This window comes from Haliotis cracherodii, unplaced genomic scaffold (assembly GCF_022045235.1).
Source record: "Haliotis cracherodii isolate W230 unplaced genomic scaffold, xgHalCrac1.p SCAF_12, whole genome shotgun sequence".
In the NCBI taxonomy this organism is placed as follows: Eukaryota; Metazoa; Mollusca; class Gastropoda; order Lepetellida; family Haliotidae; genus Haliotis; species Haliotis cracherodii.
This window is the reverse complement of record NW_027266267.1, coordinates 26,066,417-26,093,872: the sequence shown is the minus strand read 5'-3', so window position 1 is coordinate 26,093,872 and position 27,456 is coordinate 26,066,417. Positions and strand designations below refer to the sequence as shown.

Genomic DNA, 27,456 nt, shown 5'->3' with positions numbered 1-27,456 from the left:
AATATGAGTAATTCCTCATGTAATAACCAACTTGTATGGTGTTCGCGTTTCTTTTGTCGGTGAGTATATTTCGGGCCTGTATGAATCAATGCTGTTGTCAACAGTTGTCAACCGATCACTTGGGGCATATGGTGCCGGATGAAGTGATGATTAGTTAACCATGCACAATGAAAAGACAAAATTAACTTTTACACCTTTAATTAACCCACAAGTATATACAAATGTATTTACAATCGTCTCCCAAACAGTGGAGACATGTTGTTTGCTTTTGTTAACAGTTGGTTCTGTTAAATATAAATTCAAGGTCCCTTACTGGGACTAGTTTCCCCTGTTGCCCATCTGACAACAGTCTGACCTAACCAAGATATCAATAATTATTCATTATGACCATATTTCATAATCTATTTTTTAAAGTAACCCTCCTTACATTAAAGATAACTATTTGAAGAATATAGTACTTAAAGACATTGCAACAAACCGAATAATCAGGGGGGAGACTTTACACTGAGGGGGGGGGGGGGGGGCTGAGGGGGGGGGGGGATAGATGCGCCCGGGGGAGATTTTATTTCAGAACAGATTCTCCGGGGGGCCCAGGACACCGGCTCGGGGTATACACACAGGGTACATCACGCCAAGCTGCTAGATGTACTTCTTGTCATCATGGAAAGCTTACTGTCAAGCATACTTTGCTTAAACGCGTGTATTTTGAAATTTGATAATCCGAAAGATATGTTACCTGTTTAAGCGGGCACTTAATTTAAAAAAACCCATTCTGCATATCAACTGAGAAGCAAAAGAAACTACATCTGAAAACGTAATTGCTTGGTGTTCACTTTGTATCAAGAAAAATGAATATGCATATAATATATTTCAATGAGTTGCCGAAAAATGTTCCTTGTGTCTCTCGAGATTCAAATCGACTCGGGGGCGTTCGGGTAGCCTGGGGGTTGAAGCGTTCGCTCGTCACGCTGAAGGCCCGGGTTCGATTCTCGACATGGGTACAATGTGTGAAGCCCATTTCTGGTGTCCCCCGCCGTGATATTGCTTGAATATTGCTAAAAGCGGCGTAAAACCATACTCACCCACTAAAATCGACTCTGTAATATCTGCCTGGCTATTTTACAGTGAACATCAACAGCTATAAGTTATCACTCACAGCACAGCGGTTATCTTTTATCACGCTGTTCAGATTAACACACCAGCGACAGTTATAGATCATGGGATCTTACTCATGCAGCCTATAGTGGAAGGTACGTGCATATTATTAAAGCCGAATACAGTTCAGAATTACGAGACCCGTGAAGATTCGGGGTAGAATAGGTCTTCAGCAACCCATGCTTGCCGTAAAAGGCGACTATGTTTGTTGTGAGAGGCGACTAACAGGATCGGGTGGTCAGGCTCGCTGACTTGCATGATGCATGCCATCGTATCCCAATTGCGTGGATAGATGGTCATGATGTCAATCACTGGATTGTCTGGTGCAGACTCGATCTTTTACAGACCGTCGTCACATAGCTGGAATATTGCTGAGTGTGGCTTTCAACAACAAACCAACGAACCAACCATAATTGCGAAATTACGGAATAATTACATTGTCAAGTAAAGAGTGATTAATTAAAGTACAGTAAACTACGGTTAAAACGAACTCAAAGGGACCACTAATTTTAGTCCGTTATAACCGTAGTTCGTTATAAGCATATATACAGCATAACTACAGAAAATATTCGGGACCAAAAAGTAAGTTCGGTATATCCGTCAGTTCGTTATAACCGAGTTCGTTATAAACGTAGTTTACTGTAGATACCTCACTCATCAGACAGAAGTACACCACGTCAGCCTGTATTTACTAAACACAGCCTTCGGATGCGAGTGAGTGAATACTGTTTTACGTAGCACTTTTCCAGCAATATCACAGCGGGAGACACAGAAACAGGCTTTACGTTGTTCCCTCGACGGGTAAGAGTAAGATTAAGGTGTTTAATTCCGTGTTTGAGAAAATGTAGTTTACCAAAAATTATGATATCTTACATCACATGACAAGCTGTCCCCTTTGTCACTTTTCAGACGATACAGGCTATCAGTTTTCTTGCCATGTTTGTATTTATGCTTAAATAAACGTGAACACTTCTTCAGTAGCATCCTTGACACTTTATTTTCGTGTGCATATGTACTCACATTAAGATGAGTAAAAGAATGTTAAATATTGGCGGCTCTGTACATCATATGATATTAGTAGTTTTATATTCATAATGGCTAACTTCTCTGTGTGTGTCGCTGTGTGTGTGAGTTTGTGTGTCTCTCTCTGTCTCTGGCTGTCTCTCTCTGTCTCTGTGTGTGTGAGTGTGTGTGTGTCTCTCTGTCTCTCTATGTCTGTGTGTGTGTGAGTGTGTGTGTCTCTCTCTGTCTGTGTGTGTGAGTGTGTGTGTCTCTCTCTGTCTCTGGCTGTCTCTCTCTGTCTCTGTGTGTGTGAGTGTGTGTGTCTCTCTCTGTCTCTGGCTGTCTCTCTCTGTCTGTGTGTGTGTGTGTCTCTCTCTCTCTGTCTCTGGCTGTCTCTCTCTGTGTGTGTGTGTGTGAGTGTGTGTGTCTCTCTCTGTCTCTGGCTGTCTCTCTCTGTCTGTGTGTGTGAGTGTGTGTGTCTCTCTCTGTCTGTGTGTGTGTGAGTGTGTGTGTCTCTCTCTGTCTTTGTGTGTGTGAGTGTGTGTGTCTTTCTCTGTCTCTGGCTGTCTCTCTCTGTCTGTCTGTGTGTGAGTGTGTGTGTCTCTCTCTGTCTCTGGCTGTCACTCTCTGTCTGTCTGTGTGTGCGTGAGTGTGTGTGTCTCTCTCTGTCTCTGTGTGTGTGAGTGTGTGTGTCTCTCTCTGTCTGTGTGAGTGTGTGTGTGTCTCTCACTGTGTCTCTGGCTGTCTCTCTCTGTCTGTGTGAGTGTGTGTGTGTCTCTCTCTGTCTCTAGCTGTCTCTCTCTGTCTCTGTGTGTGTGAGTGTGTGTGTCTCTCTCTGTCTCTGTGTGTGTGAATGTGTGTGTGTGTCTCTCTCTGTCTCTGGCTGTCTCTCTCTGTCTGTGTGTGTGTGAGTGTGTGTGACTCTCTCTGTCTCTGGCTGTCTCTCTCTGTCTATGTGTGTGTGAGTGTGTGTGTCTCTCTCTGTCTGTGTGTGTGAGTGTGTGTGTCTCTCTCTGTCTCTGTGTGTGTGAATGTGTGTGTGTGACTCTCTCTGTCTCTGGCTGTCTCTCTCTGTCTGTGTGTGTGTGAGTGTGTGTGTCTCTCTCTGTCTCTGGCTGTCTCTCTCTGTCTCTGTGTGTGAGTGTGTGTCTCTCTCTGTCTCTGGCTGTCTCTCTCTGTCTCTGTGTGTGAGTGTGTGTGTCTCTCTGTGTCTCTCTCTGTCTCTGTGTGTGTGAGTGTGTGTGTGTCTCTCTGTGTCTCTCTGTCTGTGTTTCTGTCTTTCTCTCTCCGTGTCTCTCCCTGTCTCTGTGTGCGAGTGTGTCTTTTTCTCTCTGTGTCTCTCTGTGTATCTCTGTCTCTCTGTGTCTTTCTCTCTGTGTGTCTGTCTTTCTCTCTATCTTGGAGAGGGGCCCATGCCCATGCCTTCACTTGGGTACCCCATCGACTCTCATTCCTGTTACTTGTTTATGTACTTAAAACCGTTGCGTGTCGGCCACACATCTACTGAACGCCACGGCACCTCAAAAGATTATATCGCGTTAATAGCTGGCATTAACTTGACAAGAAACATTCGATATTTCTTGTCTTCTATGTAAAAAAACATCCAAAACCTCAAAACTGAGGTCTTAGTGACAAAACTACTAACAGGTTCAAATGAATGAACATGCTTCAAACAAATATGTTGTTTTAACTGACTACACTTGGGGGTAATATGAGAAGTTGCTAGGTTATTTAATATAAGTTTTTTTCTTTTATTTAAAAAGGAGTTTATAAATATGGTATTGATTAATAATGAATATATACCTGTATATTATGTATGTCTTGTTATGTCGACTTTCTCCTGGTTCACTACAATTGGTGATAAAGACCTCGCTCTGTCACGGACCCAGCATGACGTGTGGTGTGTCACCACTCTGACAAGATAAAGCCAGCAGGAGTTTGTGTAGACAGATAACATATCATTGAACACAACATTCCATTTTCTACATGTTATAATCATAAGCAGGAATTCACATCACACACGTAAGTCCCTAGAAACTAGTTGAACCTGTACAGGAACAATTCCGTATTTATTTGATGAGACAATTAACCAGCAACTTATTTTATAAAATTTAACTGCGACCCCTTCATGTTCCCCCTTTTAATATCTTAACAGTCTTTTTAAAAACATAATTTCGGTATAGTTCAATCAATGGAAAAATTACTTCTGTAAAACACCTGAAGATCGGGGGTAGACTAGGTCTTCAGCAACCCATGCTTGCCGTAAAAAGGTGACTATGCTTGTCGTAAGAGGCGACTAACGGGATCGGGTGGTCAGGCTCTCTGACTTGGTTGATGCATGTCATCGTATCCAAATTGCGTGGATCGATTTTCATGATGTCAATCCCTGGATTGTCTGTTCCAGACTCAATTATTTGCAGACCGCGCTTCATATAGCTGGAATATTGCTGAGTGCGGCGTTAGCCAAAAAACAAACAAACAAACAAACAATCACACACCTGTCAAAATCTTTATGGATAACAAATTCTGGTTATTGCTTTTAACAACGTTTCCTTATAGATTCCTACACCTTTGTCCTTATATATCGCGGTAAACAAACAGGGAAAACCAGGTCGCTTGTAACCTTGAAATGATAAATACCAACGTCGAATTATATCCTGGCAAAATTGATAATCATTGATTGCCCTGAACTGAAAAGGCCGAAAGGTACATTGGAAAAGAACTCTTTGTGACCTTTTTATAAGAGAAACTCAGTGAATGTGCATGTATGCTTAAATGTATCACTTGTCGTTTAGATTCCTCGTCAGCTTGACTGGAACTGTCTTTACAGGATGAAGAACATTATAGCTCTGGTTGTTACCGTGGTGATGGTAATGATACCTTTCTGTGTTATAACTGACGTGTCGATATGGGAATGTATCATGCTGAGATTGTACCTTTCCAATAATACGTTATTACAAGTTACGAGACCCATGTAGTTCTGGGATGGAACCCGTGCTTGTCGTAAGAGGCGACTAATAGGATTGGGTGGTCAGGCTCGCTGACTTGGTTGATTCATGTTATCGTATTCCAATTGCGTGGAGCGATGCTCATGACATCAATCATTGGATTGTCTGGTCCAGACTCGATTATTTACAGACCGCCATCATATAGCTGGACTGTTGCTGAGTGCGGCATTAAACAACAAAGAAAATCTGCTTTGGTCAGAATGGTTTGGTATTATTATTATTATTATTATTATTATTATTATTATTATTATTATTATTATTATTATTATTATTATCTAAAAGTTTACCTTTGCAGTAATCAGGGTTCCGACATATACGTATATTCCACAGATATTGTCATCAGCTACGAGTGTTACAGGAGGTTTCTTCACAGTGGGTAAATATGCAAATATTGTTATTCAAATCGCAAAATACCAAATCGTATGAATCACATGTTTCTGTCGAAAACGCAGTTGGTCAGAAAAGATCTTGAGTTCAAAAGAACATTCCCAATTCAATTTATTGAATAAACGCCGTAGTCAGCCATATCATTCCTTTCCCTTAGCCAACAATATCACATGTACAAAATTAATGTATATCATAGGGAGAAGTATTACACTATATCAGTCAACAATATCACATGTACAAATGTATACTATAGGGAGAAGTATTACACTATATCAGTCAACAATATCACATGTACAAATGTATACTATAGGGAGAAGTATTACACTATATCAGTCAACAATATCACATGTACAAATGTATACTATAGGGAGAAGTATTACACTATATTAGCCAACAATATCACATGTACAAATGTATACTATAGGGAGAAGTATTACACCATATCAGTCAACAATATCACATGTACAAATGTATACTATAGGGAGAAGTATTACACAATATTAGTCAACAATATCACATGTACAAATGTATACCATAGGGAGAAGTATTACACTATATCAGTCAACAATATCACATGTACAAATGTATACGATAGGGGATGTATGTATGTATGTATGTATGTATGTATGTATGTATGTATGTATGTATGTATGTATGTATGTAGAATCTCTCCCAAGTATCTTGTCATATCAAATATATCCACACGAGACGATATATGTATTTGATATCAAAAGACACAAGTCATTTGACTGTTATTTTACACAGGAAAAAGGTAATGAAGCATACGGGTAATATCATGTTGGTGTGTATCGGCGCCAGGCTCTCACGTGATTGTGTTTTTGCGATTTACCCATTTTTTCACCAAATTCCTGTAGTACAAGCATAATAATGGAGGTCGTCTATTTGCCACACACTCTAAATCAATAATGTTCTCCGCTCTGAAGACCCGAGTTCAAATCACCCAGGTACAATGTAAACTGGCTCTTCCCGAGGCTAGAGTATCCACCAGCCTATTAGATAACCTACTTTTATGGCTCGATCTTGGCGCCAACCCATGTAGAACACGAGTTGTGTCCCTTGTGAAGGAAACGCAATATCCAATCAGATCGCTGTTCTCATTTCGAATGGCTTCACCAAGATGATTACCATAGCAGTTGAGATTACATCCCTGTCAGACAAACAAAATGACAGATTACACAGTAAAGATACTTATTATCTCATTCACTACAGACTAGTTAAACTGCACATCGTGGTAGCCTGAAATGCTCAGCGGTGTCTTAAACAAAGAGCACTGCATTTCACTCACTGATAAGCGGTCAGACGTTCCAGTTAGAAAACAATGAAGTTTGCACCAAAAACCTAGTTGACTATAAACTTTGAAAGGCTTCGAAAATATTTTTTTTAGCTTAAATTTGGGAATTATCCAAGGCAACGGCTGTAGCCATAGAATCGATCACGTTTTCGAACCAGGAAGTTGATTTAGTAAAACGTTCTCTGATTGGACCGTCTATATCTGAGACAGTCCACTCATATTTTAGCACAGAAAAGTAGGTTTCAAATGATAAGGATGAGAAACTAGACTTTGAAACAGTCTGGTGGACATGCTTTCCCTGCCAAGATGATTCGGGTTTATCCCATCGAGATACAGGAGCAATACTGCTTAATGCCGAGTGAAGGACGGCATCACCAGTCATCATTCCTTCATCAATAATATAACATGTCCACTGTACTAACCAATGGATTAATGTACAACTCGAACTTTCCTCCCACATCAAGCTGACACACGTAGCTTTCTTTTATGACGTGCTCTCTTACCATAGACTATCTTGTGTTCAGACTGTGTGAGCAGGGACCTGGCCTTCTTGTGTACAGACACCGCTCAGTATGACGTCATATTTCCCCGGGGATGCGGAAGGGCAGAGGGGAAAGGTAACTTCACCCTCACAACACCCTGCTTAAACGACACGGTAAGCACACCCACATCATTACGCTGCCATCGCAATTTTTAAAAACTCTCGAATGCCGTTAGCGGCCAAATGTTTATGGCGAGGTCGGTACACTCTGACTCGTACGTTAACTCCTTGTAGCCTAGATCTTGACCCGTCGCTGAAACAAAAGGCCTCCAGCCTTCGTTATTCCATACTCCGCGTATTCGACACCACTGAGATGGAGTTGACGATGCTGTTGGTCAAAAGGATGCCTCTGACAGGCTGTCTGGCTCTGAGACCTGCCCAACAAAGTCTGTTCCCTGCTGTCCTGGCAGTATCCTTCACAATCCTGGAATTGTTGCTGCTGCAGACCAGGGAGGCTTTCGAAGGATTCGAACCATGATCACAGCTTTCTGACTTGCCCAGTTGCCCAAAACATTGACTTTACCATTTTGACATAGACCTGTTCAACTGCAAAATCTTGCCACGACTACCAGTTTCATCTTTGAAGGTAAGTTAACTCCCTTGCCTCTGGAAGATGAGGGACCGCCTCAGTGGTCTAGTGGTAGAGCGTCTGCCCGGAGAGCGGAAGGTCCGGGGTTCGATCCCCGGCCGCGTCATACCAAAAGACGTTAAAAGATGGTACTTGTTGTTACCCTGTCTGGCGTTCGGTATTAAGGGGCTAAAACAAGGACTGGTCGGTTCGGAGTCAGTATACTGTGTCTGAGTGGGGTATTCATGTTAAACTACGGCATGGTATCTCAGTGACCTAGCACTATAAATCGGCATCAGTCCGGACTAGTACACGTCGCTATATAAGTGCAATAATCTTGGACGCGACGTTAAACCTCACCTCACCTGGAAGATGATGAAGCTCTTGCCCACCTTCACCGCAACTGAAAAGCCGTGTAAATCAGTCCAGGACAGCCGTTGCCACACGGAGTCGAACTGATCAAAGTCTAGAGATGGCCCTCTGGGACACATTGAGTACCTTGCTACCAGCCATTTGATGACGTTCTTCCACCGTGCAGCAGGTTGTCGTGACAAGAACTTGCAGTTGAACAATTAAATCATATGTCAAAATGGCAAAGTCAATGTATTGTGAAATTGGGCATGTCAGGTAGCTATGACCGTGGTTGGTTCTAACTGGTTATGTTTCTAGGTCAGCCGACAGTCGCCCTAGTCTGGTGGTAGAGCGTATTCGTGAGAGCAATCTCATTAAAATCAGATCTTAGTTCTCGCTATCGCCAAAGATCTGAGGACATGCCATTAAGGGTCATGTCAGAACGACCTTTCATCCGACCAATCAAAGCGTCGCTTGCCAGATCATGAAAGTGACAGTCGGAATGTGTTTGCTAATCATGCAGCCTCGAAAACGTTAACACGGGGTGTTCTGAACGACAGTTATGGCCTATACGACTGATTCCGTCAAAATTATCGTCTGTCTCTCGCTCCCTTGGGATAAACATTTGAGGTATTGCACAGTACGTGGGAAGCACTGCCATGCAATCTCAGCCATATATTAGACATTCCGGAATGTTCGTTCATTCAGTTTTCAAAATTTCAATCGAGAGCTGTGTCAACATATTTTTCAAGCGTTGTCTGAAAGTTTGCGAAAGATCGTTCTGACGTGACCCGTTTGATCTATGTTTAGGGGCAGCGAGAACTTAGATCTGAATTTAATGAGATTGTCGTAAGAGCGGTAGCTCGGGGGTTCAAAAGACGTTAATAGACTTGTACTTGTTAACCTGCGGGGCGCTCGGCATTAAGGTGATAGATAACACAAGGACTAGTCGGCCCGATATACACGCACGAAGGCACGCCCGCACGCATACACACGCACGCACGCACACACACACACACACACACACACACACACACACACACACACACACACACACACACACACACACACACACACACACACACACACACACACACACACACACACAAAAGTCTTATACGCGACGCTCCCATTTCACCTCAGCTTCTAGGTTTGTCAGCACCATACCAGTAGTCTTAAGTTTCTCCGAAGTGGTAAATGCCAAATACGTGCATCGGGTGTTCTGAGTTTCCTAACACCAAGCTAACTTGCCCTGATATAGCTAAAATATTGCTCAAAGCAGCGTCAAACCAACGTCACTCACTCACTCACTCACTCACTCACGCTTCATTACAGCAAGTGTTCGTGGTCTCCCGTAAAGTGAACGATACCTACCGCCTGACAGGGGGCAGAGGCACCAGGGTGTTCACTGTTACCTGTGAGGAGGTCCTCACGCAGGACGGGGCGCCTGCAACTGTAACCACAGTCGTCAACGTGCACGCGTGAGTACAGGCCGGATCACTCACTCACTCACTCAATTACTCACTCATTTCCACTCACTTACTCACTCACTCACTCATTTCCACTCACTTACTCACTCACTCACTCACTCATTTCCACTCACTTACTCACTCACTCACTCACTCATTTCCACTCACTCACTCACTCACTCACTCACTCATTTCCACTCACTTACTCACTCCCTTCTACTCACCTCTACTCACTCATTCTCTCATTCTTTCATTCACTTATTCACTCATTCATTCACTTCTACTCACTCGCTCGCTCATTCACTCACGTACTTGTACTCACTCACTCAATTTTACTCACGGCAGAGATGCTTCCCACGATCACCTGCATGTACACGTGCCGGTGACTGGGCTGACGATGCTGGTTACGACAGAAAATCCGGCGGAGTCGTCAGCAGACCTACACTGGGTGACAGAAGAAGTGAACCTGGGACAGGCGTTGTTCCTTGTCATCAGGTCAAAGAAATTACCAAGTAAAACGATATTATTTGTTCTATTCGTTAATGATAAGTCTTTTACAACGGAAGTCTCAAGTCGACCAGTGTGGAGCGACAAGATCTTCTGCAAAGTTTTCAGATTTGCAAAGTTCAATTATTCTTGTCTTCAGTGATACAAAAAAGTTGCTCTGGTCGGTAGGAGGCACGGGTGGCCCAGTCGTCTAAGGCCCCGCGATTCGCTGTGCAGAGTTGCGTCCCTTGGGCACACCAGAAATCTAAGATTGTGGGTTCGAATCCCGGTTCGCCCTGATTATGTTTCTAGGTGTCAGCACCATACCCGTGCTCGTGGGTTTCACCGAAGTGGTAAACGTTCGGTTTATGTACAAATATTTAAGGAATGATTGCAAAATACGTCCACAGGAATAATGGTATAACAATTTCATGACGCGGTGTCGAGATGTGTCCCATGAACACGTGATTTACTTTCCTGTAGGTCATGGGCAGTTCTTCCTTCCTCGTCAGTGTACGGCAAAGTCAGGCCCTCCCCTCAACCTAACACTCACTCTGTGGAGCAATACTTCAACACACAGGTAGGGATGTACTGTCACTGCCGTAAATCTCAGAGTTCCAAAATCTGAAAGAATATGAACATATAGTGTAACCTCAGCAATGTCTTCAGAAGACATTCGAAAGCAATACGTTCCAGATTGATATTTGCAATTCGACCTTCAGTCTTACAATGTGCTCGTCTTATGGATGGACAGTAGTGAGTGAGTATAGTTTTACGCCGCTTTTAGCAATATTCCAGCAATATCACGGCGGGGGACACCAGAAATGGGCTTCAAACATTGTACCCATGTCGGGATTCGAACCCGGGTCTTCGGCGTGACGAGCGAACGCTTTAACCACTAGACTACCCAACTGCCGCTGGATGGGCAATAAAACAGCTCGAGTATCTAAGATTTGTATTAAGACCAGGTGTCGAGAAAGCGCAGCAGAAAGATTCCTCTCTTTGGGTCACTTTACAGAGTTACTAAATCAATACAGTGCAGGTAGCCTAGTGGTTAAAGCGTTCGCGCGTCACGGTGAAGACCCGGGTTCGATTCCCCACATGGTCACAATATGTGACGCCCATTTGTCTCCCCCGCCGCGATATATTGCTGGAATATTGCTAAAAGCGACGTAAATCTATACTACTTAATCACTACTAATACAGTGTATATTTCCTACAGCCGCTGCATCGACCAACCTAGCCTTGTGGACCAGTTCACCGTGTACAGACACGGCCGACTCGGCTACAACCTGGCGTTTGTTCCCGTCTACGCCTTCTACTTCCAGCAGATGTTTGTCCACGGCAACGAGGTCACCTACAGTTGCTCAGTTACTGTGTGTCCAGAATCGGCAGTAGCGGGATACTGCAGCCAGGTGAGCTATCATTTGGAGTTTGGGATAAGGTGGCTAGGTGAGCTGTCATAGGGAGTTTTGGATACTCAAGCCATGTGAGCTAGCATAGCGAGTCTGGGTACTTTAGCCAGGTTGGCTGTCAGTGAGTTTTGGATACTGTAGCCAGGTGAGCTATCATAGAGAGTTTGGGATAGTGTAGCCAGGTGAGCTGTCAAGGAGTTTGGGATAGTGTATTCAGGTGAGCTGTCAAGGAGTTTGGGATACTGTAGCCAGGTGAGGTATCACAGGGAGTTTGGGATAGTGTAGCCAGGTGAGCTGTCAAGGAGTTTGGGATACTGTAGCCAGGTGAGGTATCACAGGGAGTTTGGGATAGTGTAGCCAGGTGAGCTGTCAAAGAGTTTGGGATAGTGTAGCCAGGTGAGCTATCACAGGGAGTTTGGGATAGTGTAGCCAGGTGAGCTGTCAAGGTGTTTGGGATACTGTAGCCAGGTGAGCTATCACAGGGAGTTTGGGATAGTGTAGCCAGGTGACCTATCACAGTCAGTAGTACCACAGGCGTTAGGAATATACTAAAACCAGTGGGCACACGTGGTCCAGTCTTCTCAGGCGCATAATAGGCTGTGCAGAGTTGCGTCCCTTGGGCGTGCCAGAAACCTATGATCGTGGGTCCGGGTCACTGTTATGACCCGAGTATGTTTTTAGGTTTGTCAGCAACTTACCCGCGCTTATGGGTTTCACCAAAGTAATCGTGTGAGACATGCATCACTTCATGCTTTCCTACCACATTTAGCTGCCACACGACCCGTGAAGATCCGGGGTAGAATTGGTCTCAGCAACCCATGCTTGCCGTAAAAGGCGACTATGCTTGTCGTAAGAGGCGACTAACGGGATCGGGTGGTCAGGCTCTCTGACTTGGTTGATGCATGTCATCGTATCCCAATAGCGTGGATCGATGCTCATGATGTCAATCACTGAACTGTCTGGTCCAAACTCTATTATTTACAGATCGCGCGTCATATTACTGGAATATTGCCGAGTGCGGCGTTAAGCATGGTCGCCCTTTACGGCAAGCATAGGTTGCTGAAGACCTATTCTACCCCGGATCTTCACGGGTAGCGTGGCTTTACCACGGACGCTCAACCACTAGACCACGGAGGCGGTCACTATCTAAAGATAGGGGCAGGAATCCATTAAAATTTTGCTATCGGGCGTACAGTATTTGAAACAGCACGTTACCTACTGGCGTTACCACCGCTCGTTCCAATAGCGAAACGACAGTGTTATTGGATTAGACGGCTATATTTAACGTGGTAGCCATTGAACCGACTCAACGTGAAGCTATGGTGTTGAAAGCGTCTAGGTTATTTAAAATACAAAATGGCTATATTCTTGAGGATCGACTGCTGTTTCCATCAAGGTACCCCATCTGAAGATAATTACATTTTATCTTCCAGGAATTACAGCGGCTGTCGTCCAACAATACACAGTGCATCAAGCAGATACCAGGGACGGCACGGAAACGTCGTGATGTTGGGCAGGCGTCAACATCACACGCGACGACCCTGTCAGTTACAATCAGAATACGGAACTTCAACCTTGGCCAGGCGAAGGAAGGTTAGGCCACAGATTCGTTGATGCAGCTGATATCTGTCGGGATTAACCGCTTTCCGAGCACGACTGTTGCACCATGTCCTTGAGATTAAATACTAAAGTACTCACGGAAATGAAAAAAAACTGTTTTTTCGACCTCAGATCTTAAATTATTGCAGTTAATATACAAAATATGTAAATATTCAAACAACTAAATTAGTACTAATTGGGCCGTGGCACAAATACAGCGTATCAAATGTTTTTATGCCTTTTTACACGTAAAAGTGTGTAAACTTTCTGCTATGTCAATTTGGACTTAGTTTTATTTTTGAATGTTGAAAGTGCCGACAAATTACCTCCTGTAAAGTACATTTTGTATTGTTCACTGAGATCAAACTAGCAAATCCAGACTAGTACTTTTCGAGATGTTTTGTTATTTCGTATTTACAGCTACGTAACACTTTGTGTCGATTTGTAAATTGAGAAAAACAGGTTTTTTTCATTTCCGTGAGTACTTTAGTATAAATATATTTCAACATAAATCTTTGGTTTCGAGACTTTTGATATAACCGATGCTTTGTTTCATATAGGGTTGCACGATATGGCTGAAATATTGCCGATGTGACTTAAAATTTAACTCACTCACTCATACAGGGTTGCATACCCGCCGTTACGTGGTTGGAACAATGCTAGCAAAGGGGCGACCAATTCATTTCAATCTTGTACAGTGTTTGACATAATTCCACATAAGAATACGTTCATATGTTCGGCACATATACTGACGGTCGAAAGAAAGTATACACCAATGTATCAAGGTGGTCAAAATGAAACAAAGAAGAAATGGTTATTCGACGGTGATTGCATGCATCATATCAATGATTATCTCACATGACGTCACCAGGAACACGGGGGTCGCAACTTCATAGAACATAGTAAATGAACGGAGTAAAGTGTGAATTTTCCAGTGTTAATTTTCATTTGCCTGAACGAGATTATGAGAGAGTGTCCCGAGTTATTTAGTTGTACCAAGCTCCGTGCGTTGTTTTGTATTTTCATCTTCCCGAGGCAAGAGAGTTAACTGACTATAAAAGTCCAGTTTCCACCTTTGCCGAACTAGGCTGGTAATATGGAATTAGATTTTGGCTGGGCTAACGAGTCTTTGCATAGTCCAATCAAAATCGCGCAATGAAATCGAAATCAGGTTCGTAAACTGTCATGCAGATTTCGGTCGATTGCAGGATTTGCAAAGCATGTGCAACGCCAACTCGTTGTCAACAGATATTTTCCAAAGCTTTTCATATCTTCAATCAAGGTGTTCATGTAATATGAAGCACTTCGCTATGTAAAACCCGTTTTATCACAATATAGATCCTGATAATCGATCAGATCGTCTTGACTGGGCGCCGCCATTTTGTTTGAAGCAAATGCAAGAGGTGGAATCTGATTGGTCCATGGAAGAGGCTTCGAAGGGACATAACTCTAATAGTCACTGGTGGCGCTACGATCGAGCCTAGGAATTCCCAGCCTGGTTCCCTGGGTATGCTGCGCTGGCGCTACACACCAGCGCAACATACCCAGGGAAATAGGCTTAGGAATTCCAGCCTAGTTCCTCATGGGTGGAAACTGGAGTTTTAAAGCCAGTTAACTCTCTTGCCTCGGGAAGATGCAGTCTGGACTCGGGATGATTCTGAGCCTTGCTTTGTCAGAATGACGCCTTAGACTTGCGTTACTCTCAGCTACCATCAACCATTAAGCTTTCAGGCAGTGACGTAACTGTTCCGTTTCACGCGACGTTAAATATAGCTCACTCGAGATAATGACATTCAAATGCACACGTAATTCTTTTTCATCCAGGGTCGTCGTCGTCAGGTGTTGTCATCATCGCAGCAACAGGCGGTGTTGTAGTATCTGTCACCATAGTCGTCGTGGTCTGTGCAGTGATGTTGATTGTGGTAACAAGACGTCGAAACAAGGACAAAGGACGTTTAAAACGATCTAAAGATGGAATGGAACTGAGAAAGTTCTGAAGATCAGAGGTCACTATCTTTATGTAGGTTATTTCTGAGGAAGAAGGCTTAAGAGCCTGCGTTGTATTTGATTCGGAGGAAAAATACAGGGAATGAAACATGAACACCATTGGTGTTGCCTAAAAAATACATTTGAAGAACTGGCATTAAAACTGTTTTATACGTCTTCTTATCCTTTTAAAACAGAAAAAATTGAAACTCAGTTTTAGCAGGTCTTTCTTTCAGAAATTGTCAATGCCACCCGAGGCACTGCAATTCGCTGTCCATAGTTGCGTTCTTAGGCGTGCCAGGAAGTTTCGGTTGTGAATGAAAATCCCTTAATCGCTCTGATTGTATTTCTTTGTTTCTCAACACCATACACGTGCTAGTTCATTTCACCAAATTCCACCACACACACACACACACACACACACACACACAGAGAGAAACATGTACGCAATCACACATGCACACACACAAACACGCACACATGTACACAAACATGTACACACACAAACACACATACGCACACAGGCACACACACAAACATGCACACACACACACACACGCATCCACCCACATACAAACATACACACTCATACACGCACCCACCCACATTCACACACACACACACACACACACACACACACACACACACACATACACACACACATACACACATATATATAACTGAAATACCTCCGCATTTAACTAAAGCTCACTCACTCATTCTTTACTGCTCAACCTACTGAATATGTGGTGTATTATCAAGTAGATCCGCACTTATTATACCAACCACGAGGTTAGACATTGTCAGGCATTTACTTTATTTTATTTCAGCTGATTATAAATGAGACAGTATAACATGCGGCGGAGTATGTGATTCTGTAATAAGCTGGTGAAACTAGTAAGGTCGCACACGTTTTCTAACGTGGTAAACGGTATGAGTACGTTAATCGGAACAAAAATGGAATTAAGACACACGATCAGCGGATCCGGGCAGCTAAAGGTAGACAACCCTCAACAACCACTTCACCCCTTCTTTCCGTTTCTCTAATCCTTATTATCACTGTGTTCAGACAGGGTCGTGTTTCCTTGTAGCATAGCGTTTGTCAAGACAAGGTAACTCGGTTGTTGTTGTGCGTCACTTGACACCTGTGTGTTGTCATCGATGCCGGGATACACGTCTGTAAGAAAAACACTTTATGTGCATTCTACAAAGGCAAGTATGTTACATTATAAGGAAAAGGTCATTAGACTCCTGTATTAACACTGACAGTGAATGACAAAAGTGATAGTTCTCAATCTTGTATAAAACGCATTGGTTCCGTGAGCAATTATCTGTGCCCGTATGCATCAGTAAAGCCACGATATATCTGCTTGTTGTAGGGAACACATACAAGGAAATGTTACAACTCTGTAAAATGTCTAACAAGCGTTAAACTCCTTTGTGACATCACATATTTTTGCGGATTTACACAGTATACACAACGGTCTTACGTTTTTACCTCACTGAAGGCAATACTGACTTATCGAGTGTGCTAATATGTTCCCATTCTATGATGACAAATGCCTTGTGCCATTTGGCTACCATACATCCACTATTCAAATGTAGTTTTAACTGTGAATATGTCAAAGGTACATGCATGTTGTATATTACACGGAGGGCTGAGAATGAAAATCGACTGATCCACTGACTGGTATAAAAATACCCTAGCGGCATGAGCATTAAAGTGGTGCATTGTTAATGGACGAATGTAGTAGTAGTGGTAGTGGTAGTAGCAGTAGTGGTAGTAGCAGTAGTAGTAGTGGTAGTAGTCGTAGTAGTAGTTGTAGTGGTAATGGTAGTAGTAGTAGTGTTGTAGTAGCAGTAGTAGTAGAAGTAGAGTTGTAGTGGTAGTAGCAGTAGTAGTAGTAGTAGTAGTAGTAGTAGTAGTAGTGGTAGTAGCAATAGTATTAGAAGTAGTGTAGTAGTGGTAATGGTAGTAGTGGTGGTAGCAGTGGTAGTAGCAGCAGTAGTAGAAATAGTATAGTTGTAGTAGTAGTAGTGGTAGTGGTAATTGCAGCAGTAGTAGAGGTAGTGAAGTAGTAGTAGTAGTGGTAGTAGCAGTGGTAGTAGTAGTAGTGGTGGTAGTGGAATTATTTGATGTGTAGGGTGTAGGATGTGTTGGTCCAGAACCAATTCTTTTCACAGTATCAGAGGTGAGTTGAGGTGAACTGGCTTTAACGTCGTGTTCAATACAGTATCAGAAAGTCTGTGATGTGACCATTTTGTCAAATGGGTATGATGCAAAATTGAGTATGTACCCACCCCTCGACCTTCTACTGCTGATACAAGCGATGATCAAGATGCACACAAGAAGGAGGAAACCCCCTGCCGATCCAGCAATTGCGTAGATAAGGGGCTCACCTTGAGTTATAAAACAGTAAAATATCATTTTGTGAGAAAAATTGTCACTCTTCCACGAAATCAACCCATACAGTTTTAACACTCGTTCTCGCTTTGATGAGGCTGAAGCAAAGGCCCAAGCCATGCTACAGATCTACACCCATGTTCCTGGAGGCGCCATGTGCACATCACCTGATGTGAGACACTCATTGATATGATGCAAGTAATATTGCCGATGACGCCCGAAGCAAATATGTCACCATCGAATAAGCATTTCTTGTTTTTCTCATTTGTGGCAACCATCAAACATGGGGGTATATTTCCTTTTGTCAAGCAGTTTACAACAGAATTCGATACCTCTCCCATGTCAGGTCTAAATAGAGGACTTACTTTCAGGTCATGGTGATTTACATGTTTAGATTAAAGTTTGTCAATAAAGCTTCACCACTGATTTTCCTTGTCGCATGTGTTAACTTTCCTGATTTGTTCCTGTCAGTGAAACGTACAGTTTAAATACTGTTGTCAATATCAGTGCAGCTCAGGTAAATACCTTCCACTAACAAGGTTAATCATATGTACAACCATCTTTAGTGTGGCCCTGTCAGCTGTTACATTGTATCCTGTATCGGTCCCTGGACTTCGTTATGTTACTTCCTTGTAGTTAAATGGGTTATCAATCTGGCAGACGCTAATGAGACAATCATGTTTTAATCAATTCACGTTAGGTTCTTTGAATTTTTTTTACAATATGACAAGTTTTCATCTGTTAAATTCCTGTCTCAATTTACAAAATACATGTACCTGATGGTCTATCATCTTTCGTAACAGTATCCATAACGGCCCTTGTTGACTGACGACTTGTTGTCTGACGGTCTGTTGTCTGACGATCTGTTGATAATGTTGGCGTACTACTTTCCTCTGAAACACGAAAGAATAATAAACAAGTAAAACTAACTGATTTAGTTATGATAACCTCAAAAACCTGCACAATATCAGCACTGCCAAGTCAACCTCAAATGAAATAATATCGCGTTTGTTATGAAACCAAGTTTTCGAGAGGAGGAATACTATTTGCATAAATAGTCATAATAGTTAATAGTGATTATTTTTCAAAGAGGTTTTGAAAAGGTTACTTAAAGATTTCAACTTGATCAATACTTACAAAAAGAGGTATTAATACCTGTAAAGAGGAAAACTTATTTTGCATGCTCTCTTTTACTCCTAACCCCACGTCCCTTTCCCCAAGATATTTAGTCAGCTACACCAGATATTTTTGTGTGATTAAAACCATGAGTTTAACTATTTGTTTTTAAAAAAACCCACACCTTCCAACACTGTCTTTTTTGTGGCTGACATATTCGTTTCTTCATCAGCCTGAAGCATACTTATATTTGTCAAGTATTTTCGGGGACAATTTATTTTTTCCTATTAAATCCCTTCCTACCCCCGAATATCAAATGGCCGGTCCCTTACTGAAGAATACACATTTGCATGACTAAGTTTCTGATCTTCACTTTGACCTCACTTACCAGTGATAGACTCCATAAGTATAACAGTGATGCTGTTACTAACAGTTTGTCCGCTGCCACACGTCCATACAGACCCTTCATCCAGTGTAGCGTTGATGGTGAGAGTCACGCTATGTCGCGTCCGATCTGACTCCACAGACACTCGTTGTGAAACTGAGCGGAACTCGATGTTGTAATAGTTTGTAGAAAGCATTTGGTTCGTGTTCACGTTTGTTTGGAATATTTCAACACAATTCCTATACCACAAGGCTGTTGTTAGAGTTAAGCCAGAAGCGTGTATACACGCCAGCGTAAACATATTTCCTTCTACAGCCGTCGCTGGTGCTGATGTCAAGTTGTACTGTATACCGGATTCTGTATGGAAACAAAAAACTGAGGTGTGTCAACTTGCTAAGATGATTGTTTAAAACTTCACAAATTGTCCAGATCGTGGTTAGAATAGGCCCCCGGCTCCCTGTTGGTGATCATTAGCAGTTATTAATCAGGTTCGAATGATCAGTCTCTGTGACATTGGCGCATTGCGTGGCTCGTTTCTCAGTATGGAACGAGTATCAAAGAGAGGTGCACACTACCCAAATAGCATCTTTTACGTTCAAGAAAAAAAGAAATAGACTCACCTTTCGTAAGACCAGTGACATCGAGAGTAAGATTTTCGCTAACTCCGTGCACTGTTTCACATCTCCATACAGATTTACCAAAGAGCAAGGACACCATTAGTGTTAAACTGTGTCGCTTCTCCGACACACTCACATTAGCGAGTGTTGTACCATCCTGGACATCACGGAGTGAAACGCTGGAATTAGAGCCATAACTGTCTTTGGATGTCTCGATTATCTCCAGGTTGTTCTTGTACCAGAGAACTGTATCATTCTCCTTGGTCTCTTGACAATACAATATGCGGTGACACCCCTCAGCTGTTTCAGTAATGGTTAATGAAGACGATGGGACTATTTAAAAAAAGGGTTATGAGATTAATAGTTCTACCAAAATATTGTCCATTATTTCTAAATGGTCAGTGATCCTAGTAACGCTCCAAGAAGAAGAACTTGGAATGAAGTAGAGTTTAACTCTATCTCAAACAGTATTTTCAAAATATTGCATTACTTTTTAATATATGTACATACTGTTATTAATGTTCCATAAGAGGAAAGGTGATATAAGAAAGTTTTTAAATCAGTACTTCGAAGGACGTTGTTATTTCAGCTTTGTTAATGTAAAACAGACATTATGCGCCAAATAGTTATGGTCGTAGTGCATCATTGACACACAGACACGACTCCACTTTTACTTCTTCACAAATGCTTTTTACAAAATGTTAATTTTTGAGTGATTATTTCATTTGATTGAAAGATATACTTTTCAATATTTACAACGTCCTTAGCAAAACTCTTGTTTCTTAAAATCAGAACTATTATGTAATATTATCTCCACATTTGTAAGTTTCTTAGATGTGATCTGTCTCGTAGTAATTCAGGGTAGGAATATAGCTCCCCAGCAACCTATGCAAACATACAAAGACACACAAATGTGATCCGTCTCGTGGTAATTCAGGGTAGGAATATAGCTCCCCAGCAACCTATGCAAACATACAAAGACACACAAATGTGATCCGTCTCATGGTAATTCAGGGTAGGAATATAGCTCCCCAGCAACCAATGCAAACATACAAAGACACACAAATGTGATCCGTCTCGTGGCAATTCAGGGTAGGAATATAGCTCCCCAGCAACCTATGCAAACATACAAAGACACACAAATGTGATCCGTCTCGTGGTAATTCAGGGTAGGAATATAGCTCCCCAGCAACCTATGCAAAAATACAAAGACACACAAATGTGATCGGTACCGTGAAAATTCAGGGTAGGAATATAGCTCCCCAGCAACCTATGCAAACATACAACAGACACACAAATGTGATCCGTTCCGTGGTAAATGAGGGTAGGAATATAGCTCCCCAGCAAACCTATGCAAACATACAAAGACACACAAATGTGCTCGGCGTCACAACCTCTTTCAGTATACTGCTTTGTAGTGACCCACCTGATAGAATTGTGAATACTAGTAGTGGCGTCGTGAACAGTCCTAGTTTCATCCCTGACATCTCCAGCTTGTTGGTCACTGGCGAAATGAAGGAAATATCACATGACAATATCAAATATCAACATCAATACTGTCAAATCCAAAAGATGCGAAAATATACCACATGAGCAAATGATTAAGAATTATCACAACAAGTTCTTGTAAGGTGCCAGTGAAGGATGATATGATCTGATAACTTTACAATACAGTGATCGGATTCATGGTTAGGGTTGTGGTGTATCTTCCTATGTCGTCTCACCTACCGTGCTGTTGCTGCCGTTCGAATGTCTACGCCCAATAAAATTGACGATAGAAGAGCTTAAAAAAGCAGACTAATATTCCCTTGAAGGGCTGAGTCGGCACGTGTATAATGTGCGGGAGCAATTATTTCGCATTTTGTAATTTTAAACCAGCCGTCCACCTAGTTCTTGAATCAAACATGTATAAATGTCTCATTATGTCCATGGCCACAACTCCTCACAGCGTAGCGTCTCATGTGATTAACTTAAGATCTGTCCTCTTACTTTTGTGAAATAACACGATACTTCTAAACAATTTAAAATTACATGACGTCATCGATCGCGAACTATCAAAGGCGTTACTCTTGACACAATCATATACATGTATGATACTCGCCAGTTCCTCTTTGACGCTGGACCTCTGCAAGCGTGCCTACCTTACTTCGTGCGTCCGTCCATATATCCGCCTGGGTAGCTTCGGAGGTCACCCTAAACAACACTGGTCACAATGTAGTTATGCTATGGAGAGCTTTTACTTCTTCAAAACGTGTTTGAGCTGTTGATCAGGATGTAGTATAGGATTGTTGCACTTCCTCTGCTGTTCAAAGGCTTTTGTAAACCTCACACTACTTTTTTGTTCGATGATATAAAGGCAGATACGAGTTTATCCTCAGAATCATTATTGTGCTGAACATGAATGAATATTGAAAGCTGATAGCAATTTGTCCTTAGTTTCATAATCATGTTCTGACCCAGGTAGTAGACACCCGTGTGACGTGAGGAGATTAGATGATGTGAGGATGTGAGGATGTGTTCATAACATATGATGTGTTGATAAGATATGACGATCAGATGACATATGGTGATGAGATGTGATGCGATTATAAGATGTGATCTGTTGATTATTAGATGAAATGTTATGAAATGCGATGATGATGTGGAAATATTAGGTGAGATATGATGAAATGTATTGATGAGATGTTATGATGATAAGTGATGGCGGTACGAAATAAGATGAGATGTGGTGATAAGATGTGATGTGTTGATTATTAGATGAAATGTTATGAAATGCGATGATGATATGGAAAGATTAGGTGAGATATGATGAAATGTATTGATGTTATGATAAGATGTGATGGTGATACGAAATAAGATGAGATGTGGTGATAGGATGTGATGTGTTGATTATTAGATGAAATGTTATGAAATGCGATGATGATGTGGGATGGTTAGGTGAGATGTGATGAAATGTATTGATGAGATGATTTGTTGATGAGGTGTGATGTTGTGTTGATGAGGTGAGATGATGTGTTGATGTGGTGTGATGATGTGTTGATGAGGTGTGATGATGTGTTGATAAAGTTTGATGATGTGTTAATGAAGTTTGATGATGTGTTGATGTCGTGTGATGATGTGTTGATGAGTTGTGATGATGTGTTGATGAGGTGTGATGATGTGTTGATGAGGTGTGATGATGTGTTGATGAGGTGTGATGATGTGTTGATGAGGTGTGATGATGTGTTGATGTCGTGTGATGATGTGTTGATGAGGTGTGATATTGTGTTGATGAGGTTTGATGATGTGTTGATGAGTTGTGATGATGTGTTGATGAGGTGTGATGATGTGTTGATGAGGTGTGATATTGTGTTGATGAGGTGTGATGATGTGTTGATGAAGTTTGATGATGTGTTGATGAGGTGTGATGATGTGTTGATGAGTTGTGATGATGTGTTGATGAGGTGTGATGGTGTGTTGATGAGGTTTGATGATGTGTTGATGAGGTGTGATGATGTGTTGATGAGGTGTGATGAACTGCTTATGTTTTGACAGAGTATTAATATATTTGACAGCTGTTGATATTGCCTGCAATTCTGCTGTAAAAATTGAACTGTCATTTGGTAATCTGGATGATATGGTTCTGGATCCAATGGCAGTGGCGCTTAGCAACTGCGTCACCATCTTTGGATCCATCGGTAAATATAGACTTGGAAGCGTTGTAAGTGCTTCTTAATTGATTATATTCTTGCTGATGCATTAGTTGGTTAGTGTCTGATTTCTTTAGCTTAGTTAAGGAAAGATCTACTTGTGGCCTTACCAGCTGCCACGGAGGAATAAGATGTGATGGTGATATGTAATGAGATGATATGTGATGTTAAGATGTGATGTGATGATAAGTGAGCGAGTGAGTTTGGTTTAACGCCGCTTTTAACAGTATTCCAGTTACATCGCAGGGTGTCAGCTTAATGTGGAAGGAAAGTTCGAAGTTTACGCAGGTCTTAGACGTTTACCAGTTCGGTGAAACCCACGAGCACGGGTATGGTGCTGACAAACCTAGCAACATTATCGGGGCGAACCGGGATTCGAACCCACAATCATAGGTTTCTGGCGTGCCCTGTGATGATAAGATGTGATGTGATGTGATGTGATGTAATGATGTGTTGATGGGATGTCATCAGATGAGATGTCAGATGTGTATGGTAAAGCACAGTTTATTACATTGTGTGTAGTCAATTGTAATTGCTATGCTCACATATATAAATGCATGTGTTTAACTCTTACCGTCATATACGAGGTAAGCTGAAACTGGGTTTAACGTCGCGTCCAAAATTATTGCAGTTATATTGCGACGTGCATGTACGTGATTGTGTTTGTGTGGCTGCTTGTACTAGTCAGGACTGATGCCGATTTATAGTGCTATCTCACTGAGATACCATGCCGCAGTGTAACATGAATACCCCACTCAGACACAGTATACTGACTCCGAGCAGACCAGTCCTTGTTTTAGCCCCTTAATGCCGAGCGCCAGACAGGGTAACAACAAGTACCATCTTTTAACGTCTTTTGGTATGACGCGGCCGCCGCCATATACGAATAGAAAGTAGAGGGTATTCGAGAACTCATTCCAAAAGCACAAAGATGTATTGGGTGATGGTAATGGGTGGATAAGAACAGGAAAGGACAAGGTGTAACATGCCAGTCAACAGAACGTGTATTGTAAGGGTGCAAACAACTACGAAAGAAGGGATGTGTAGGAAAAAAACATTTGAGATGACATTAATAATTGATCATGCCCCCACGATTGGTCAAACTTTCACTTATACGGCAAGACATGGTCCGAATCCATCCCCAAAAGACAATATGAGGGAGTCTCCTCCATTACTCTTGGGCTAACGTAGAGGGTGGCTTTTGACGTCAGCGTACACGCCTCCCTTGGGGTAACGTAGAGGGTGGCCTTTGACGTCGGCGTACACGTCTCCCTTGGGCTAACGTAGAGGGTGGCCTTTAACGTCGGCGTACACGTCTCCCTTCGGCTAACGTAGAGGGTGGCCTTTGACGTCGGTGTACACGTCTCCCTTGGGCTAACGTAGAGGGTGGCCTTTGACGTCGGCGTACACGCCTCCCGTGGGCTAACGTAGAGGGTGGCCTTTGACGTCGGCGTGAACGTCTCCCTTGGGCTAACGAAGAGGGTGGCCTTTGACGTCGGCGTACACGCCTCCCGTGGGCTAACGTAGAGGTGGCCTTTGACGTCGGTGTACACGTCTCCCTTGGGCTAACGTAGAGGGTGGCCTTTGACGTCGGCGTACACGTCTCCCTTGGGCTAACGTAGAGGGTGCCCTGTGACGTCGGCGTACACGTCTCCCTTGGGCTAACGTAGAGGGTGCCCTGTGACGTCGGCGTACACGTCTCCCTTGGGCTAACGTAGAGGGTGGCCTTGGACGTCGGCGTACACGTCTCCCTTGGGCTAAGGAAGAGGGTGGCCTTTGACGTCGGTGTACACGTCTCCCGATCATGTCCCAGGCGTGCTCCATGGGAGAAAGTGGGGCATGGGTGGCCCGGTCGTCTAAGGCGCCGCGATTCGCTGTGCAGAGTTGCGTCCCTTAGGCACTCCAGAAACCTATGATTTTGGGTTCGAATTCCGGTTCGCCCCGACTATGTTTCTAGGTTTGTCAGCACCATACCCGTGCTCGTGGGTTTCACCGAAGTGGTAAACGTCTGAGACCTTCATCACTTCGGCCTTTACTCCCACATTAAGCTGACACGCCGTGATATGACTGAAATACTGTTAAAAGCAGCGTTAAACCAGACTCACTCACTCACCCATGGGAGAAAGGTCAGGACTCATGGCTGGATAACGTGCAGTTTGGATACGATTGTCTTGAAAGACAAAACGTGAACCAGCATGGCAGTCAAAGGGCACAACTATAGGCGGCAGCACATTTGTTTCGGTATTACTGTCCCGTGACCCTAAAATGATTACATCAGTGATGTCCTTGTAGGTGTAATGTCACTATGTCCTTGTAGAAGCAATTTCATTATGTCCCTGCAGGAGTAATGTCACAATGGCCTTGTTGGAGTAATGTCTCTGTGTCCTTGTCACGGTGTCCTTAAAGGAGTAATGTCACTATGTCCTTGTAGGAATTAGGTCACTATGTCCTTGTAGGAGCTATGTCACTATGTCCTTGTAGGAGTTATGTCACTATGTCCTTGTCACGGTGTCCTTAAAGTAGTACTGTCACTACGTCTTTGTTGGAGTAGTGTCACTATGTCCTTGTAGGAGTAGTGTCACTTTGTCCTTGTAGGGGTAATTTTCTTATGTCCTTGCAGGAGTAGCGCCACTTTGTCCTTGTAGGAGTAATGTCGCTATGTCCATGTAGGAGTAATGTCACTATGTCCTTGTAGGAGTAATGTCACTTTGTCCTTGTAGGAATAATGTCACTATGTCCTTGTAGGAGTAGTGTGACTATGTCCTTGTAAGAGTTATGTCACTATGTCCTGGTAGGAGTAGTGTCACTATGTCCTTGTAGGAGTAATGTCAGTATGTCCTTGTGGGAGTTATGTCACAATATCTATGTGGAAGTAATGTCACTATGTCTTTGTTGGAGTAGTGTCACTATGTCCTTGTAGGAGTAGTGTCCCTTTGTCCTTATAGGAGTAGTGTCACGATGTCCTTGCAGGAGTAGTGTCACGATGTCCTTGTAGGAGTAGTGTCACTATGTCCTTGTTGGAGTAGTTTTCTTATGTCCTTGCAGGAGTAGCGTCACTATGTCCTTGTGGGAGTTTTTGTCACAATATCTATGTGGAAGTAATGTCACTATGTCTTTGTTGGAGTAGTGTCACTATGTCCTGGTAGGAGTAGTGTCACTATGTCCTTGTAGGAGGAATATCACTATGTCCTTGTTGGAGTAATGTCACTATGTCATTGTAGGAGTAATGTAACTATATCGCTCTGGAACTAATGTCACTATGTCCTTGCAGGAGTAGTGTCTATATGTCCTTGTAGGAGTAATGTCACTATGTCCTTGTGGGAGTAGTGTCACTATGTCCTTGTAGGAGTAATGTCACTATGTCCTTGTAGGAGTAATGTCACTATGTCCTTGTAGGAGTAATGTCACTATGGCCTTGTAAGAGTAATGTCACTATGTCCTTGTAGGAGTAATATCACTATGTCCTTGTAGGAGTAATGTCACTATGTCTTTGTGGGAGTTATGTCAACATGTCCTTGTAGGAGTAATGTCACTATGTCCTTGTAGGAGTAATGTCACTATGTCCTTGTAGGAGTAATGTCACTATGCCCTTGTAGGAGTTGTGTCACTATGTCCTTGTGGAGTAGTGTCACTATGTCCTTTTAGGAGTAGTGTCACTATGTCCTTGTAGGAGTAATGTCACTATGTCCTTGTAGGAGTAATGTCACTATGTCCTTGTAGGAGTAATGTCACTATGGCCTTGTAAGAGTAATGTCACTATGTCCTTGTAGGAGTAATGTCACTATGTCCTTGTAGGAGTAATGTCACTATGTCTTTGTGGGAGTTATGTCAACATGTCCTTGTGGGAGTTATGTCACTATGTCCTTGTAGGAGTTATGTCAACATGTCCTTGTGGGAGTTATGTCAACATGTCCTTGTAGGAGTTATGTCAACATGTCCTTGTGGGAGTTATGTCAACATGTCCTT

General features: G+C 42.6%; 2 protein-coding genes across 2 annotated transcripts; one reads left to right on the top strand and one right to left on the bottom strand.

The window, feature by feature from the left end:
• Positions 1-1,210: 1,210 nt before the first annotated feature.
• LOC139457726 (uncharacterized) lies at positions 1,211-15,429 on the top strand. The gene is made up of 10 exons (XM_071239077.1): positions 1,211-1,250; positions 4,953-5,027; positions 5,496-5,541; positions 7,389-7,519; positions 9,660-9,805; positions 10,139-10,305; positions 10,763-10,859; positions 11,502-11,694; positions 13,128-13,287; positions 15,118-15,429. Exons 2-10 carry the CDS (start codon positions 4,989-4,991, stop codon positions 15,288-15,290), a joined length of 1,152 nt encoding a protein of 383 aa, XP_071095178.1. The 5' UTR covers positions 1,211-1,250; positions 4,953-4,988; the 3' UTR covers positions 15,291-15,429.
• A 706-nt stretch (positions 15,430-16,135) lies between these two features.
• On the bottom strand, positions 16,136-22,049 carry LOC139457725 (uncharacterized). The gene is made up of 7 exons (XM_071239076.1): positions 21,943-22,049; positions 21,228-21,305; positions 19,805-20,134; positions 19,188-19,541; positions 18,460-18,576; positions 17,581-17,679; positions 16,136-16,456 (listed from the first exon to the last, which is right to left on the bottom strand). The coding sequence occupies exons 2-7, from the start codon at positions 21,286-21,288 to the stop codon at positions 16,323-16,325; spliced, it is 1,095 nt and encodes a 364-aa protein (XP_071095177.1). The 5' UTR covers positions 21,289-21,305; positions 21,943-22,049; the 3' UTR covers positions 16,136-16,322.
• Between the last annotated feature and the right edge of the window lie 5,407 nt (positions 22,050-27,456).